Source organism: Nuphar pumila, chromosome 2, assembly GCF_984573655.1.
Source record: "Nuphar pumila chromosome 2, dmNupPumi1.hap1.1, whole genome shotgun sequence".
NCBI classification, from domain to species: Eukaryota; Viridiplantae; Streptophyta; class Magnoliopsida; order Nymphaeales; family Nymphaeaceae; genus Nuphar; species Nuphar pumila.
In genome coordinates this window covers 256,991-274,919 of record NC_143250.1, presented here as the reverse complement: position 1 = coordinate 274,919, position 17,929 = coordinate 256,991, and the positions used below count along the sequence as shown (strand labels likewise).

The following is a 17,929-nucleotide window of genomic DNA, read 5'->3' as shown; positions in this document are numbered from 1 at the left end:
AAAGCGTTCAGACGCAGACGCAGTGCTGCGAACAGAGACAAACAAAGGACATCGTCGGGTTTTCCCTTCAAATGACCAAATTGCCCCTCAACTTTGGAGTCGCAGCAGACGCAATCCCTTGGTATAAAATCGTTTTCCCTTCAAAACATATTCCGTTGTCGTCTAGTCCAGTTGGGACATATGGCTTTCACCCAGGCGACCCAGGTTCAAATCCCGGCGACGGAGGGTTTTTTGTTTTATGACATTTTTTTAGTGGCAGTCCCACTGGAAACAACACTACCAGTCCACTGGAACCACGCCAAAGCATACACCACACCCCTCGGCTCAGTTAGCACGACCTTATCCAGCCTAATCTAACCGTGTTGTGGGTCAGGTCCAAGGAAGGCGAAGAAACCTTCATCACCGTTCATCCTTAAGGCATACGGAATCCAAAAACCACCCAACTAGCTAGTCCTCACCAGGGTTGCACATGGCTTTTTGCAGATTTTGGTTGTCCCAGGTTCGAGCAGATCCAACTCTCCAATGTATTTAGGTCCGATCCCCTTTGGGGGTGCACTACCCCGACCTTGGTCTTCTGAGAAGGGTTTGAGTGAGAGCATGCCTGTCTGGATCCGAAAGATGGTAAAATATGCCTGAGAGAGGTGAAACCAAAAGAAACTCTGGTGGAGGCCCGCAGCGACACTGACGTAGAAATCGTTTGCCTAACTTGAGAGGGGCAAAAGTCTAATCGAACCGTCTAGTAGCTGGTTCCCTCTGAAGTTTCCCTCCCTAGTCCTCACGTGGATTTGCCCCCGCAAGGTTTCCCAAATGCCATTGGCTGTCTAGATGGGCGTCATCAAGGGCTGACAAATGGACCGTATTAAAGTGTGAAATAGATTACGAGTTTTATTTCCAAGATGATGGGTGTGAAGGAGTCAGACGGTTTTTTCGGTCCAAGGTGCCTTCGACACAATCGGCACTCAGTAAAGGCACCCTGCAATTGGTTGGCAAAACCTCTAACCTTCTATCGCTTGTCCAAGCGTGTCATGTGTGCCGCGCAACCATGTTAACGTGTCTCTATGACATAGCATAGAATGTGTTCAGCCCCAACCGATGTATCCCTGTGAAATAGCATATAATGCGTGCAGCCGCAAACACTGGATGTCGCGTAATGCCTGCGGGCCCCTCGTTTTAAGAGGGAGGCCCCCCACACCTCCTGCCACCTTCAAAGGGACAGCTACTGGTCCACGCTAAACACTAGATTGATATAGAGGGCCAAACCCATCCAAATTTGTGGTACGGACACGTGCTACGACGGATTTGGGTACTAAGCTTAATAGCCCAACCTTAATTCCTCAGCTGATTTGAGGTCAATGGATTCGAGAAAACGTGAAAGGAATAGCTGCCAAGCCGCTGGCTTCTAACCATTAGATATGTTGATCCTGAATTGAAGCAATAAGATCTACAGCCATCCGCTTGGTACTGAAATACACGAAATCAAGTTCAAATTGTGAAACTACTGATTTTGTTCATTCCCCCAAATGTTATCCAGGCCCCACACCAACAACTCGCCCAAAAGAACACGCCCGCCAAGCCCAGGAATTACAGCAAGTATCAGTTCGTCACCACCACCCACAATCAAATGAAAGAGAAAATCAGAAAATCACAAAGCCTCTAAGAATACAAAATAGCTTGGCAGAAACAAACCATTTCTGCAAAAACCGGAAAGTCACAGGAAACAACCTTACTCTGAAGACAAAACACCTGCAGCCGGAAAAATACCCCTAAACGCAACCATGAAACCAGAGAGCCATCACTACCTCAACTAACACAAGCACATCATCCCGAAAGCATCATCAGTAGTCCACAGACAGCTCTTGCACCAGGAACACATCAACACCCCCGTCCATCATAAAGGGAGAAGAAAAGAGTTGCTTCATACTTTTTTGGTACTTGTCATTGAATAGAATCAGGCAATTATCAAGACGGCTCCTTGGCGTATTTGGAGAAAGAGCAGTAATTTATGAGTGGCAGTCAACAACTATGAATCAACCATCTCGTCTTGTAATTCATTGGGCGCAATGAGACCTGGAATTGAAAGCATCCGTTGCCGGTCCCTTTCTCTCTGAGCTGCTGCTTCCTCAGCATAGAGATCTTTGTTGTCCTGAAAGTTCAAGAGGGAGTCAATGAAACCCATAATTCCTTTTGTTACCAGTCAGCAAAGGACAGTAAACTGATCATATCTGGACTTAGCCACAAAATTGGATAACCCGACAGATTCTGATACTTCTACAAAATACATTCCATCATATCCCACTTTAGATATGTGAGACAAAATACCCCCTTAAATAATGGCTGAAGATGGACATTCTTTAACAGCTAAACCATCACTAATCTAAACTTGATTAGAGAGAGAGGAGAATGAATCAAAAGAAAGAACTAGAAAGACCCCAGAACTACAACAGCCAAACGACCTAGTTAAACACTGAAAAAATGACCCCCAAAAGCATAAAGTGAAAAAAAAATGACTAAACAAAGGATCAAAATTGTAAAGAACGTGATTAATGAACAAAAGACAAGCCCACACAATCAAAGTCAAAAGTTCAGTGATGATGGGAGCCATATAGGTATACGTGAAACAACCTTTCCATATAGCATGAAATCAACCAGGGACTGGATACTATGGGAACATATAGATATGACGTGAAACAACTTTCACATATACCAAGAAATACACAGGGACTGGATACCAACAGACGCAAGAAAAATGCACAGGAAAGTCCCATACCAAGTTAAGATAAATCACTTGCATTGAAGAAAAGTAGAAAATCCAACAATCATATGGCCACCATCTTCACACAGAATTCATCATTATGAAACAAAAAAAGGAAAAAGGCAAGCAGCTGACATGCCCAATCATTTAACCAACACTAAGAAAATGACACTAACTACAGACTGTACCTGAGCAGAAAATTCTTTGGATTGAACAAGGAAATCACGAATATGGTTTTTAAAGGTGGGAAGGTCATTCCTTAATTCAAAAAGCCCATCAACAAAGTGAGTTACCTGAAAAACAAAAGAACATTTTAAGATGTGGCATGACAGTTCACTTGCATAAAATCCAAGGTAGGTCTTCTTTAGGTCCAGTTGGTTTCTAACCTCTGCTGTTGTCATGTTAGGGAATGATGTTCCAAGCAGTTTTATAGTATAGTCACGAACAAAAAATGTATTATTTGGATAGGTATATGGAACAGCATCCACATCCCACAACGGCTCTGTCAATGAACCAGAATCAACCTGCAAATGCACAATTGCAAGTATCCCGCATCATAGAGGAATCAAGAATAGAGACTGGGAAAAAAGGGCCAAAATCAAATACCAGCGAAAACAAGTGCTGCAGCACTAAAACATGCAGTTTGAAACCAGGTTTGTGGAATGTATCTGTCAGAACAGCAAATATCTCTTGCACAATTGTGAGGAAATAGGCCTTGTGAAACTGATTACAGAAATCAGAAGCCTGCAAAAGGAATAAAAAAGACCATCAAAACATAGAAATGGTCATCAAGAAGGAACAACTATGAACCAGAAATTCAAACAAAAAAATCTAACCTCAAAGTTTTTTAGCATTTCTAAGAGAAGGTTAAGGCCAGTCTCGGCAATATTTCTTTCAGTATGTCGAAATGCCCAGTTTATAGAATCCATTATAAGCTTCAATTGCTGCAAGAAAAAAAAAATCTGTTAATGCCAACAAAAAAACCCACATCCATGAGGGTACAATATAACATGAAAACAAATACCAGAAGAAAAATCACAGAAAGGCACCAGACTTGATGTAATGCAGGATGCTGGGATCCTAAAGATGAATAAGATCATGACAAGATACAAGGCAAGAAACTAGGGCCCTCATGAAGTTTGTCATCCCTAACTTCGCCCTAGATATATCATAATTTTTTTGAAGAAAAATAGAAAAAAGATCTTACAAAAGGTTAGGAATTATGAGTTATTCATGAGGAAAATAAGCAAGTATCACTGCTCAAATGAATACACAAAATTATACTGATTTGCTTTCCTAAGATTTCCTTCTTTTCTTCCATATCCACACCAAATTTATACATACTTTTTTTTTGTTTAGGTTTTATGTGACCATATGTGCAATACCATCTAGTCGTATCCAAAAGGATGATAAATTTAAAAATATGATAAAAAGTATAAACAGTTTTCAGCATTTGGGAACAATTCAGAGTTATGTAACAGGAAAACACCCAAGCAATGATCTTAGTTAAAGATGTTCTGAAAACAAAATCACGCAGGGTCAAATACATTGACATGATATTCAGGTAAGAAAATTATGCGATAAAAGAAAAAAAAGGCCATACAGACATTGCAGTAGGGATGCACAACGAACCAAGCCGGCCCGGGCTCGGCTAGAGCGGTAAATGAGCAGAGCTTGTACTAGCTCTGAGGCTCTGACCGAGCAAACAAGCCGAGCATTATTGGCCTACTGAGCTCGATAAGGCTTGGTTAAGCTTTTCCGAGAATTTCGGACCTGCCTCGCCCCTGAGCAGCCCCACTTACCTCTCTCTCTCTCTCTCTCTCTCTCTCTCTCTCTCTCTCTCTCTCTCTCTCTCTCTCTCTCTCTCGGGGAGGAGAATGAGAAATTTCTCGCATGGTAGGAGGATGAGGAAGATGAAGAACAAGGACAAGAAAGAGGGGAAGAAGGAAGAAGAAGAAGAAAAAGAAAGGCAGTGGTGGCTCAACGGACCACTGGTGGGTACTCTCTCTCTCTCTCTCTCTCTCTCTCTCTCTCTCTCTCTCTCTCATCCTTGACCGAGCCCGGGACTGCTCGGTCCGTTGTGCTTAGTGTGAACCACTGACCCGGGCTTGGCCCGATTAAGCTCGGCTCGGGACGAGCTCGAGCGAGCCTGTACATCATTTTTTTGGCGAGTCGAGGTTGTACATGCCAAGCCCGGCTCGATCCCAGCCTGTGTGCATCCCTACATTGCACTAATCAAGTCACGAGCTGAAAATCATTTCAATATAGGGTCAACCTTTAAAAGATAGATATATAAGTTCTACCAATAAGAGAAATCTATTGAAAGTGATAATATTGAATTCGGATGCACACAGAAAAAATTATAGAGGAAACAGCAAATAAGTTATCAAGTATCTAAGATTCCAAATACTAATCAAAATAGCCAAGTGGTTTTCCCATTTCATTTGCTTAACACTTTTCACTGACCCAAAACAAATTTTTTAAAGAAAAAAGGGAAGGTCAATATAAAAAGGCAAAAGAAGAAAAAAAAGGATGTTGGTCAATGGTGCACATCACCAGGGTGAAATATACACGCCAACAAAACAAAGTCATGCCTACTTTGAATGAAAAAAACTTGCACCTCAAGCCGTTTGCCTCCTGCTTGCAGGAGTCAACTTTCAAAGAACCACAACAAATTGACATCATAATCTGATCCTACCAATCCAACAAAAGACAAGGGCATTCAACATATTGGGTAAGCAAACATAAAAACCATGCATGTGCATTCAAACAGACAACCAAAAATTATGTTAACACACCTGACTTGACAAGTGAATTAGAGCACTGAAACAATGAGTAGCAATGGCCCGTAATAATGAGAAAAACTTTAGCCGGTGCTCAGGGTAATCTTCAAAGTTCTTGGTTATCATCTGCAGAATGACACAGTAATGGGGCTGAGATTTTCCAAGTCAGGCAACAAGATGAAAGGAAAAATAGAGGTGAAATTTACCTCAAGGGTACACTCAAAAACAGCTTCAAATATACGAGGTACATCCTCTGTCATGATACTTTTGTACCTATTCGTGGCAAAGTTGATAAATGAGGAGATGTGAGGATTGAAATAGATGTTTGTGAGAATATGAGAGCATACAATTGCTCCCGAAATGAGCACCTCACAACTGTTTTATGAACAAAGTGACTGTTGAGTATGAGAAGAACTATTGTGGACAGTAACTTGCTCCTAATGCATTCACTTGAAGAAATAAAGTGCAGCAAATGAAAGCAAAAACACCCAAAAAGGGACAAAACAGGAAAACAGAAATACTTGTTTATTATAGTTGCAAATACTGATAAAACTTCAGACTCTCGGGCATCTGGCAAATTCCTAGCATAGTCACCAAGAACAGGGTCCATCATTGGTGGCACAAACTGCTTTCCTATCTGCGACTGATCTTCAGCCTTGTCCACAAAAGTTTCAATCAGCTTCAGTGTTTCTCTCTTGACCGACCTGTTTGATAGACAAGGCCATATGATAAATCACTCCAAATTAGTGACTATCTTCCTCAGAAGGACAAAAATAGAAAACATCTGTAGATGTTCTTGACTACAAATATCCAATTTCATGTTACCTCAGAAGTTTTACATAGGATGTTCTTGATGCATATGGGCCTCCTTCGAGTATGCTGCTTGAAATAAGTTCACTGTACATTCTGTTTTAAAGCATAAAATCAATAACACAAAGCAATCATTTTTCCTTTCATTGCAGAATCAAGAAGAGTTAGCCAAAATATGGTTTTTGTCTAAACCAGTGATCTAAAGCTGCCTGATTTACACATCTACAACGAAACAACATATGAGGGAGAGAAATACCTGTACACATTAAGCATATCCAAAAAGATCAATGATATCTGAGATGAAAAGTATGTTCCAAGCGAACTGGAAACACTGGTGTTTATCTGCCAAACAAGTTCAAAACAAATATTAAAGGAAATTGCTATTAAGAAGCCGCACCCATGTTGTACAGCAGAAAAAAAGACTCTTAATGGTCTAAGCATGAAAATAGATCTCGATCAACAATTCACAGCAAGATTTCTCCAAAAAAGGACCAGTATGGGGTAATATTCTAAAACTTTTATTGCAGCCAAAAAAATCATCTAGTAACATGCATAGCCTGCTATGTCACATGGGTGCGGGTGCGGGGGTGCGACACTTTCAAAAAACTTGGGTGCGGGGGTGCAGCAATATATATATATATATATATATATATATATATATATATATATATATATATATATATATATATATTATAACTTTTGAGTTTTAACAGTTAACAACATTAACACTAATGAATGTTCATCTTGGGCATGCCCGAGTCGAGCTAGGTTAATTTGGGTTGGGTCAGGTCTACTCAACCCCACTTTCATCCCTACACTGCAGGGCGTAAAACATAAATGGACATGATATTTTACTGGTCAAAGCAATTAACTTTTCTAATGCATTTATTGATTGCTTATATATACATAGAGGGAGTAATTAATGGGAACTGAGCAGTCCATTCCTTTATTAAATCTCCACCCCTCGGCTGTTACATCTTTGCTAGCCTCTAAGAAGTTTCTTCCCAAGATAAAAGTAACAAAAAATCATGTAGAATTAATTCTTTTTTCATTTTCTATGTAACCCCTTTAAGTAACCATTAGTGGTAATGTCCTTACTTTTTCCATGATGCCTAGGAACATGTATCGGCTAGTATTTACCAACCAAACACAAGTTACAAGAAGCAAACAAATACTTCATCAATCAGCCATTTTTTTGTTCAAAAATTGGACACAAATGCGCCTGGGTGCGGTCGCCGCACCTGCACGCGTACCCGTGTTGCGTCGACTCGGGTGCGGCACCCAGTTGGCTGAATCCCTGTGACATAGATAGCTTGCATTATACAGTTTAGCAATAATCATGGAAAGCATAATAATTTTCAATCAAATCAATAGAATGGAAAGATGGCATTCTTAGCTTTCTTTTGTTTTGAAACCTTCCTAGTATGGCTATTATTGCAGGACATTTTATTCAAACATTTTTGTAATAGCTCTCCATAGCTTCTACCCAAACAATTTCTATCAAACGCTACAGTATAAGTTGCTGTTCTCTACTCATTATTTTGGTCATATATTCTACTAGGAGATCAACAATGCTTCAAAAAAGCATCACAAGCAATGTATACATTAACAGATAGCCGCAAGCTTGTGAGGATGAAAAGATCACCTGCAATATGTCAAGTACAGTTCTAATAATGGCCTGATCCTTCAAAAAATCAACACTTTGGCGTGCTTGGCCAATGATCTCAGCCCATCGCTGCAAGATAATTAATGGTTTCAGTCATGAAGCACCTAAAAATAAAGACGCTTGTCCTGAACAGTTAGAACTAGGGTAGAATTGAAATGCAGCACAACTAAAGAGTAAATAATGGCTACATTCAAAGGCAAACTAAAAGCATTTGACAGGACCTGGTTAGGGAACTGCATCAACCTCAGCAGATATTCATCTCTTTTCTGAGGGTCAGATTCTGCCTGAATCATATGACCAACCTGCAAATACTCAGCAAGCAATCATTTTCGGCCGACCAATGATTAGACATAATGATCAAAGAATTTGAGATTTAGATTTCTAACACACCGACTCATAGAATGTATGAATTTGATGAGGCTCAAGATCCACAATAGTAGTCGAGAGACCAGTTAAAAGCTCAGATACAAATGGCTCACTTTCTCCGACCTGGAAAATTGGGGTAAAAACTCATTATTCAACCATCAGATTATAGTCAGACAGGTTGTCCTCAAGATGATTAAAACACCAGTAACTAGAATACCAACAAAAAAGGAATTCCATTTGGTGACACATGCAAACATCTCATCTCTGGCAACCTACTTTATGTTACACCGTACTGTAATACCAATTTCACTAGAATAGTAAATGCATTTGCACTAGTAGTGTACAGGATGGCTGCCATCAGGCACTTGATTGGTTGCAAATAAGATGGATATTAGGATATACCATGGAGAAACAAGGACACCATCAAGAGAAACACCACCCAGCAGTAGCAGGCATCTAGGTACATTAAATCTACAGTCAATAACTTAAAATAGACCACCTTCAGAACATATGCTTCATTTTATACTATAGAACTGATCATCCCTTGGTGAAACTGTCTCGCCACCTCACATAAATAAAAGGACTTAATTGGGATGAGTTATCAATGGTAAGCATTTCATTTGTTAAATAGTAGTAATGAATCATGATCAACTGATGAAGTACAGCATTAGTAGAAAAAGGAAACAATTACTCATAAAAGGAACAATGAACAAAACCTTCAAATGAATAAATTAAAGATTGTTCTTACCTGAACAATCACAAACTTCCTCTTGCATTTCTGAACAATCTTCAAGAACGTATCACAGGCCATATCCTGAAAAGGGTACAGAATAAGTTGGCAATCGTAGGCAAGCAAGAATATACCACAGAGAACTGCCTACTAATCAGAGATGCATCCCTATCATGCCATGATATACACACTCAAGGCAAACATGCACAAAAGCAGATGCAAAAACACAGATGGGGGAGATAGATGGGTTTAATGTGTGGAAGACATCCAACTGGTAACAAATACAGCAATCAAACCAAAAACAAGCATATATCATTGGGGACAACATTAATGACTGGAGAAGCAAAAAAAGTAGAAAGCCTAAAAGAGTAAAATTCTACCAATCACATACAATGCACACAAATACGGCAGTTAAATGGAATGGCTAAAAACTGCAAATAGTTTGATCCACCATATCTTATTTGAAGGACAGAAAATGATCAGAATCTAGATAACATAAACAGAAATAACCAGTGCCATTTGATAATAGGTTTATCAGTAGCCCAACCCACAGCATCATGTCATGAGATCAAAGTTGTTACTGGATCATGCAATGTGGTGTGTATGAGAGAGAGAGAGAGAGAACAGTGGTTCTTATAAGCAGGCAAAAATGCCTAGTCGAGTGAGAAAAGGAAGCACTAGATCCATCAGCATCCAAGCACACATAATCAAGACAAGCATGTGGATACCTAATTGCTATGTCACAGGGACTCGGCAAAACAGATGCCGCACCCGCGTCGATGCGACGCGATGCGGGTGCGGCACCAGGTGCGGTCAACACGACCCTGGGTGCGGTCAACGCACCCAGGGTCATTTTTGTCCATAATTTGGGTGTAAAAAAAAAAATCCCCCGATGAAAAGGAGGATTAGGGCAAAAAAAAATTTTTGCCATAATCTCTCCTCTCTCTCCCCCGAGCTCGAGCTCTCCCATCGCCGCCCCCAGCTCCGCCTCCCAAGCTCCTCCTCTCATTTCGCAGGTATGTCTCTCACTCTCTTCTTGGGTCGGCTGGGGAGGGGCCGAGCACCCCCCCCCCCCTCTCGGTCTATTGTTGGGTCGGCAGGAGAGGGGTTGAGCCTCACCTGCTCCCTCGTTTTTCGGCACAGGAGGGGCCGAGCCCATCCCCCATCTAGCTCTTTTTTTGGATCGAAAGGGGAGGGGCCGAGCCCCTCCCCCATCTGTTTGTTTTTTTCTTTGGGTCGACAGGGGAGGGGTCGAGCCCCTCCCCCATCTGTTTTTTTTTTTGGGGGGGGTCGACAGGGGAGGGGCCGAGCCCCATCTGTTTTTTTTCTTTGGGTCGACAGGGGAGGGGCCAAGCCCCTCCCCCCATCTGTTTTTTTTTTGGGGTCGACATGGGAGGGGCCAAGCCCCCCTCGCTCTCGCTCTCTTGTTGGGTTGGCAGGGGAGGGGCTGAGCCCCCCCTTCTCCCTGTGTTTTCAAATTGATTTGAAAATTGTAATGTATTTTTTTTGTGTTTTCAGGATAAAAATGACGGATAAAGGGAAAGGACTTGCATCATCCTCATCCCAACATGTGAGTTCTGCTGCTAGTTTTGCTGATAGTTGCAGTGGGATTGATGATGTGGGGCCACTATGGATACATGTAGATAAACTTGCAAAAACTGGAGAAGGAGGTGGTGGAAACAAAAGATTTCGATGCAAGCTCTGCGAAAGAGATTTTGTTGGGTCTTACACAAGAGTGAAGGCTCATTTGTTGAAGATACCAGGACATGGCATTTCAGCTTGCAGAAAAGTTGATGAGGCAATGCGAAGGCAATACAAGAAAATACAAGAATATGAGAAGAGAAAGGCAATGACTGATTCTTCTGCAGTCAGTGTGCCATTTGCAAGCCACCAAGAAGATGCTGAAAAAAAAAGAAAAGTCAATCTAGGAGGTAGAGGAACGATACAAGCAGCATTCAATATATATGGAAGAGAAGAGTTGGATATAAAAGTTGGGAGGTATTTTTATTCTGCTTCACTCCCATTTAATGCGGCTAGAAATCCTTATTGGAAGGATTTAGTAACATCCTTGGCAAATTGTAATTTGAGTGGTTATGTGCCTCCAAGTTCAGAAAAAATACGAATCACACTTCTTGCAGAAGAGAGGGCAAATGTGGAGAGGTTGCTAAAAATTAAAAAATATTCATGGGAGCAAAATGGAGTTTCCATTGTGTCTGATGGATGGACAGATATTCAAAGGCATCCATTAATCAATTTCATTGCTTGTTCGCTTAGTGGCCCAATATTCTTGAAAGCAGTTGATGCATCTGGGGAATATAAAAATGCAGAGTATTTGAATGGATTGTTTATAGAAGTGATAAAAGAAGTGGTACAAATCATTACAGACAACGCTCCGGTTTGTAAAAGTGCAGCGTTGAGTTTGGAGAGTGAGTACCCTCATATTTTTTGGACTCCCTGTGTAGCACACAGCTTAAATCTAGCCCTAAAGAGCATATGCAACCCCAAAGAAGAAGAAAATTCGCAAGCATATGTTTTATGTTCATGGATTGAAGATTTAGAAAGAAATGTCAAAAGCATTAGGAATTTTGTTGTTAACCACCATCGTGCTACTGCTATATTTAATAGGCATTCTGATTTGAAATTGTTGAAGGTCGCTAAAACACGTTTTGCGTCCATCATTGTGATGATGAAGAGGATTAAAAGAGTGAAGAATGCTTTGATTAACATGGTGACTGATGAAAATTGGACATTCTATCGTGTTGATGATGATATGAAGACTCAAGAAATTAAGAAATTCATTCTTGATGATGAGTTTTGGGACAGAGTGGTATACTTCCTTCAATTTACGCAACCTATTTGGGAAATGTTAAGAGAAGTTGATAAGGATGAGCCCATGCTTCACAGAGTTTATGAAATGTGGGATAATATGCTTGAAAAAATACAAGCTATAGTTTTCATGCATGAAGAAAAAAATCATGCATTGGATGATTCAGATTTTTTTAATCATATTCATTCAATTTTAGTCAGAAGATGGGATAAGAGCAACACTCTTTTGCATTGCATGGCACATTCTCTTAATCCAAAATATTATGCAAATAAGTGACGGGCTGGTGGTATTGGTCGTGTCCCTCCAAATTTAGACCCAGAGCTATCAAGACATAGAAATGTGTATGATAAGACTTTTTCCAGAAGCATGTCTTCTACATCAAGTCACACAAGAGTTTGAAAAATTTTCATCTTCGAGATTATATGCACCGGCATTATTCGCGAGAGAAGAAGATAATATAGATCCTATCACATGGTGGTCAACATTTGGATCAAAAACACCTCTTCTGCAACGTCTTGCATTAAGATTGTTATTGCAGCCTGCTAGTTCATCTTGTTGTGAAAGAAATTGGAGCACATATTCTCAAATTCACAACATGAAGAGAAACAAACTCACCAGCAAGCGTGCAGAGGATTTAGTATATGTTCATTCAAATCTTCGATTACTTTCGCGAAGCAATGATGAATACAGGTACTAATCTGCTCTCTTAGTTATTTGATTATTTCTTAGTTTTCATTTAAATATACTTGTATTGTATTTATCATTTTCAAATTGGGTTTATAATGCAGACAAGGAACATCCAAATTTTGGGATGTAAACCCAGAAGAGTGTGACTTCGAGGGAGAACATGAATTCAACGTAACAAACATGGATTTAGCTGAGCCCAGTATTCCTTCTAATGATGCATTTGATGATGAAGAAGAAAATTATTAGCATCCATTACTTCATCAGGATATACTTTGGTATGTAATTTAGTTCTTTTATGCAATACTTATATGATTGATATTTAGGTCGATTTATGTAATTGCTTTACTTATTTGATTGATAATTTGATATTTAGGTTGATATACTGCATGCATGATGAATCATATTATGAGTTTACGACAATGTTTACTGTTAAATGTTAAATTGTTAAAACTTCAAAATTATATATATATATATATATATATATATAAATTTTTTTTTACATTTTTGCCCCTGCTGCACCCCCGCACCCGCACCCGCACCCATGTGACATAGCCTAATTGACTAATGTCTGGTTAAACATATCAATGATAATGAAGACTAGCAGTCCCTTATTCAATACATGGTAATATGCTGGCACAATCAGAATAAAGACACAAACAGAAACCACGTTGGCCCAAAATGGATAACAGAAAATATAAGAAAAAACTGACCTGAACTCCAGGATGAGTTTCATGCATAAACTCAAATAACTTGTTTACAACAGTCTTAAGAAATTTCCAGTGAGCCCTCAAAAATCTTGGGTACTGTCCAACCACATACCTGCATAGTTAACAATAAGAAAAATTAGAATGGCCATGCATGCGCAAGGTACACAGACCAGAGCAAGCACCATACTTATATCACTATACACTCCATGCAGCCATGATCGGGCATATGTATATGAATGCGCATAAGAAGAAGCATGCACTTGAAGGGTAAAAGAAAAGGTAAAAAATGAAACTACCCATGATACTCACATGATATTGCTAGCTATCACAGCTTTATTGTCTTTCCCTTTCGTGATTTCGCACAGGTTTAGTAAATCACGGATAACCATAACCAGAAACCTGTTTTCCTGCATAAGATAAAAATAAAAAGTAACATTGTTAACAAACAGACAGAAGAAATATGAGTGCTTCTATGGTGGCACAGTACCACCATAACTTATGGTGGTACACACTTGATTTAATGATTTACAATTTTTCATAGATCTAAGATCCAAAAGCAAAATCTAACCTTTGGAGCATGTTTAGCATATTATATTTACTATTTGCAAGTACTAAAATTGACTCAGATATGATGTTTTATGGATTTTCGAACCACCCGTATCTTAATGAATTGTTATTGATTTTTACCATCTCAAAAATTGAATCTTACAATATATTAAACATGATAAAACATTCTAACATAGCAAATAAATTACTACATCTGTACGGTTAAATCTAACATTTGGTGGCTAGTTCCATACAAACAAAAGTGAGTATCACCGTATGGTAACATGGTACAGAACCACCATATATTTTCCCAAATATGAAAATATAAATGTGATCTAGACGTATGACTCTTTTTAGCCAAAGGAGGGAGAAAGATGTGCCCCCAAAAAAAATTTATACTGTGCCCAACCGAGAAGTAGTTACATACATATGACCAGCAACGAGAAAAAAGTAATCAAGCAAGCACAAAGTAATAAAGCAGAATGGAGCATTGGCACATGAGAAAGAGAAGCATGCAGGTGATCAGCCACAATCATTGGCATCTACGATATTTCACATGTTTTATTTAATAAAGTAAGTCATCAACTCAGTAATTTACCATCATATACTTCTAACTCTTCGTATGTACAATGTTTGCCTCTCAAAAGAGAGGTGACAAGCCGGAATCCCACCCCTCTTTCTCTCAAAAGTGGTGATACTGAAATATATATAGATCACAAAATGTATTATTCAACTTTTATGTCAAAATTTAATTATATAAAATAAAACATGATTCATTTTATTTTATTTTCTCTATCCATTCCTTTTATTTTGTAATATTTTTTATAGGCAAGCTGGGAGATAACACTTGCAGGATTCGAACACAAGTCCTCTCGGTTGTGATGATGCAACCCAACTATCCAGCCATCTCATTTGTAAACTTATTTACAACTAGCAATTTTTTTAGAACAGTAATCATGAATACAAGTTGCCTGCCCCAATATCGTTTGCTATTGTGAAATACATGTGGATTACAAGATTTTCATAAAATACCTGCTCCTCCACCATAGACCCAGATATCGATCCGATGGCCCAACAAAGAGTGTTCAGGTTATTCCAAGTCCATTCCTCTCCATTTAACTGCTTGTTTAGCTTCTTCAACATCTGCATTTCACACAGAAGATATAAATCTCAATACAGTTGATATATACAGTACCACCAACTTGTAATAAATTAAACATCACGAAAACAAGGGGGAAGTCAAATTAAGAGACAAAAAAGGTTTAACTCGCTTATCTCCAAGAATGCCTGACTCAGAAAGAAAGTGTCTATTACAGAGCATAGTAATGCTTGGAAGAGTGAAAAATAATGCATAAAAGTTCACCCTCCAAACAAAAAAATAATACACAAAGACAAAACAACCATCATGGTTCTACCATGTGCATAACCTCATGTGGCAGTTGGGGGGTCAGCAGACAATGGGTTGAGAAACTTTTATGGAAAGAACCTAAAATAGGAGGCAACATGAAACAACAGTAAACTTTTTGCAACATGACTTTGTAGTCAGGAGACCATTTTATTAATCAGGAACAGGAATAAATTATACTTGAAGTTCATATGAAAATAGAACCCTTTTTAATCAAATGAGATAAGGTTGTGCAAAAACCAAACATTTGAGCTTTTAAAGCACAATAGAATTTTTTTTATTACATGGGGAAACCACCCTTGGGATCATAGACCTGGTTGCACTGGTCTTAGCCTGTCATATATACAGCCACAGTCCCGTTTGTTATCTTGATATATCTTGATGTAATTTAGTATGCCCACAAGGGCATTTTCCTCATTTCATACAGGTTATTTTGATAATTTAGTCTGCCCATCAGGGGCATTTTGGCCATTTCATACATGGGTATTGTTGTCAATGCACCCATTATAGACGTTGTGGCATCTCCCAACGGTCATAAATATGACATTTGGGAGCTCCCCATCGTCTATAATGGGAGCTCCCTTGGTCTCTCATTTGTATATAAACAAGGCTCAAAGGCCTTTGTATTTTCATGCTTTTCTTAAAGCTATTCATTAATAATAATATATGTTTTATGTGTGTTCTTGTCTCTTTTGAGACTATTTAGCACTTATGTGATTGTGTTGTGCCATAGTGCATTATTTTCTTGCTCGGTGATCATGTGTTCTCGTTGGATCATTCTCTTTTGTGGCTCCCGTACACTTCATTACACCGTTAGCATAGAACTCCATGGGAGACCCCCTCGGCCCACAGGGATCCTCCTGCTAAAGCACAACAGAAGTCTCATGACATGTTTGCTACAGTTCCATATAACCAAATACAGTAAGAAGTTCCGCATACAAGAATCAGCCAAATGGAACCAACATGATGTTAGAGAGTAATGTTACTTAGATTTTTTGGGCGGTTATCTGTAAGGGTATTTTTATCTTTCAACCACATATGTGCAATCATGTCATTTACCCTATTTTATAGGGCATTCTGCTTGTACATAGTTAGAGATGCCTTAATGTGGAGGAGCATCGTTTTCCACCTTAACCCATTTCCTACGATAATCTTCTCCTTCTCAACACTTGACAATACTTGTCTGTGCACGCACACGTGAACAAGCACTCCCACCCTCTTAAGAAGTTTGCCCCAAAAGTTTCTCTCCACAGAACACCATTACGCATCATTTCACATGTAAATATAGGGATATTTCAGACAGTATCAAGGCTCAGATCTGCATCTACGAGGTAGAACAAAAGGCACACTTTATCACCTGATGACATCAGCATGGTGGGCAATGAACAAAAGTTAAAAGCTCGGATGATTTTGGGTACTCTCGCATTTGCCAACAAAAGATTTTAGAAGCTGTTTTCTCTAGATTTTGTGTAATATTGAAGGCCCCGTGGACCTTTTAATGTATTATCTGCCAACCAGTCTCACACCCTGTTTTTTGAAGAAATAAAGGCTATGTGACCTCTCAGTCAGCTTTTGATGGGTAATAGTGAGTTGGGCACAGTGTGACAAATATCGCGAGATTTATGAAAATCTCGCGATAATATCGCGAGAAATTGCCTGAAAGTTTAAAACGGCAATTTCTCGCAAGATTTATGAAAAAACATAAATACCGGGATTTAAACGTGATATTTACGTTTTAAACGGCTATTTATCGCAAAAAAAATCCTATATTTTTTTTAATTAATTTTTATTAATAATTTCTTATAAAATATTTTTTTATTTTTTAATTACTTTTTTATTCCCGAGATTTTGCCGAAAAAATGCGAGATTTATGGATTTTTTTCAATTTCTCGTGAGTTTTTGAAAAATGAGAAATTGCTGATAAAAACTTGTCACTATGGTTGGGCAGTGAGGTTAGAGAAACCCACACCCTCTTAAGAAGTTTGCCCCAAAAGTTAGGGGTGTTTGAGATTGTTTTAAAGGGCTTTTGGTGAGTGTGAGGCTAGAGGCAACCCTAAGTGGGAACCAGTTGGTGAGTTGATCATAAAGGGCCTGTGATAGATCCCAAGAAAGCAAATTTGTAAGGTAGAGTTAATGTGTTTGCGGAGTAGAAGAGTAATGGCTACTCATAGAAGTGTAAAACGGGTGATCCAAGTGATACAAAATTGAAGAAAAGGAAGGTCCCAGGGTCAAAAATACCTCAATTTTGAGTGGTGTGGAAGGATTCCAAATCACAAATGTAAGGTTGGATGATAGGAACTATAAAGAACGGACAGTCATTGGAATTGGCCATTCCTGCAAAGGGTAAACGGGAGTAGATCAATGGAAAACATAGAAGAATGGATGAAGAGTCCCCAATACACAAAGCCAATAAAGGAGAATGCACTGGACATCTCTTGGATTCTATGTCACATGGGTGCGGGTGCGGGGGTGCGGCACTTTCAAAAAACTTGGGTGCGGGGGTGCAGCAAATATATATATATATATATATATGACCCTGAGTGCGGTCAACCCAGGGACAGGTTGACCGCACTGGGTGCCGCACCCAAATCGTGTGGCGTCGATGCGGGTGCAGCACCCAGATGGCCGAGTCCCTGTGACATAGCTTGGA

General features: G+C 39.3%; 1 protein-coding gene across 3 annotated transcripts in view; it reads right to left on the bottom strand.

The window, feature by feature from the left end:
• Positions 1-1,480: 1,480 nt before the first annotated feature.
• Positions 1,481-17,929, bottom strand: part of LOC149844350 (protein EXPORTIN 1A-like) — a 73,911-nt gene continuing 57,462 nt past the window's right edge. For 2 of the 3 annotated variants that reach the window (XM_089994278.1, XM_089994284.1), the window contains 17 exons: positions 14,907-15,017; positions 13,638-13,735; positions 13,332-13,440; positions 9,126-9,191; positions 8,402-8,500; positions 8,233-8,313; positions 7,991-8,080; positions 6,602-6,687; positions 6,361-6,441; positions 6,057-6,239; positions 5,742-5,808; positions 5,551-5,661; positions 3,589-3,696; positions 3,359-3,496; positions 3,139-3,276; positions 2,941-3,045; positions 1,481-2,143 (listed from right to left, as the gene is read on the bottom strand). In XM_089994278.1, the coding sequence (XP_089850404.1) occupies positions 2,021-2,143; positions 2,941-3,045; positions 3,139-3,276; positions 3,359-3,496; positions 3,589-3,696; positions 5,551-5,661; positions 5,742-5,808; positions 6,057-6,239; positions 6,361-6,441; positions 6,602-6,687; positions 7,991-8,080; positions 8,233-8,313; positions 8,402-8,500; positions 9,126-9,191; positions 13,332-13,440; positions 13,638-13,735; positions 14,907-15,017 (1,794 nt within the window). In that variant the 3' untranslated portion in view covers positions 1,481-2,020. Of the gene's footprint in view, positions 2,144-2,940; positions 3,277-3,358; positions 3,497-3,588; positions 3,697-5,550; positions 5,662-5,741; positions 5,809-6,056; positions 6,240-6,360; positions 6,442-6,601; positions 6,688-7,990; positions 8,081-8,232; positions 8,314-8,401; positions 8,501-9,125; positions 9,192-13,331; positions 13,441-13,637; positions 13,736-14,906; positions 15,018-17,929 lie in introns of all 3 variants that reach the window. The other variant, XM_089994282.1, reaches the window with a different exon arrangement.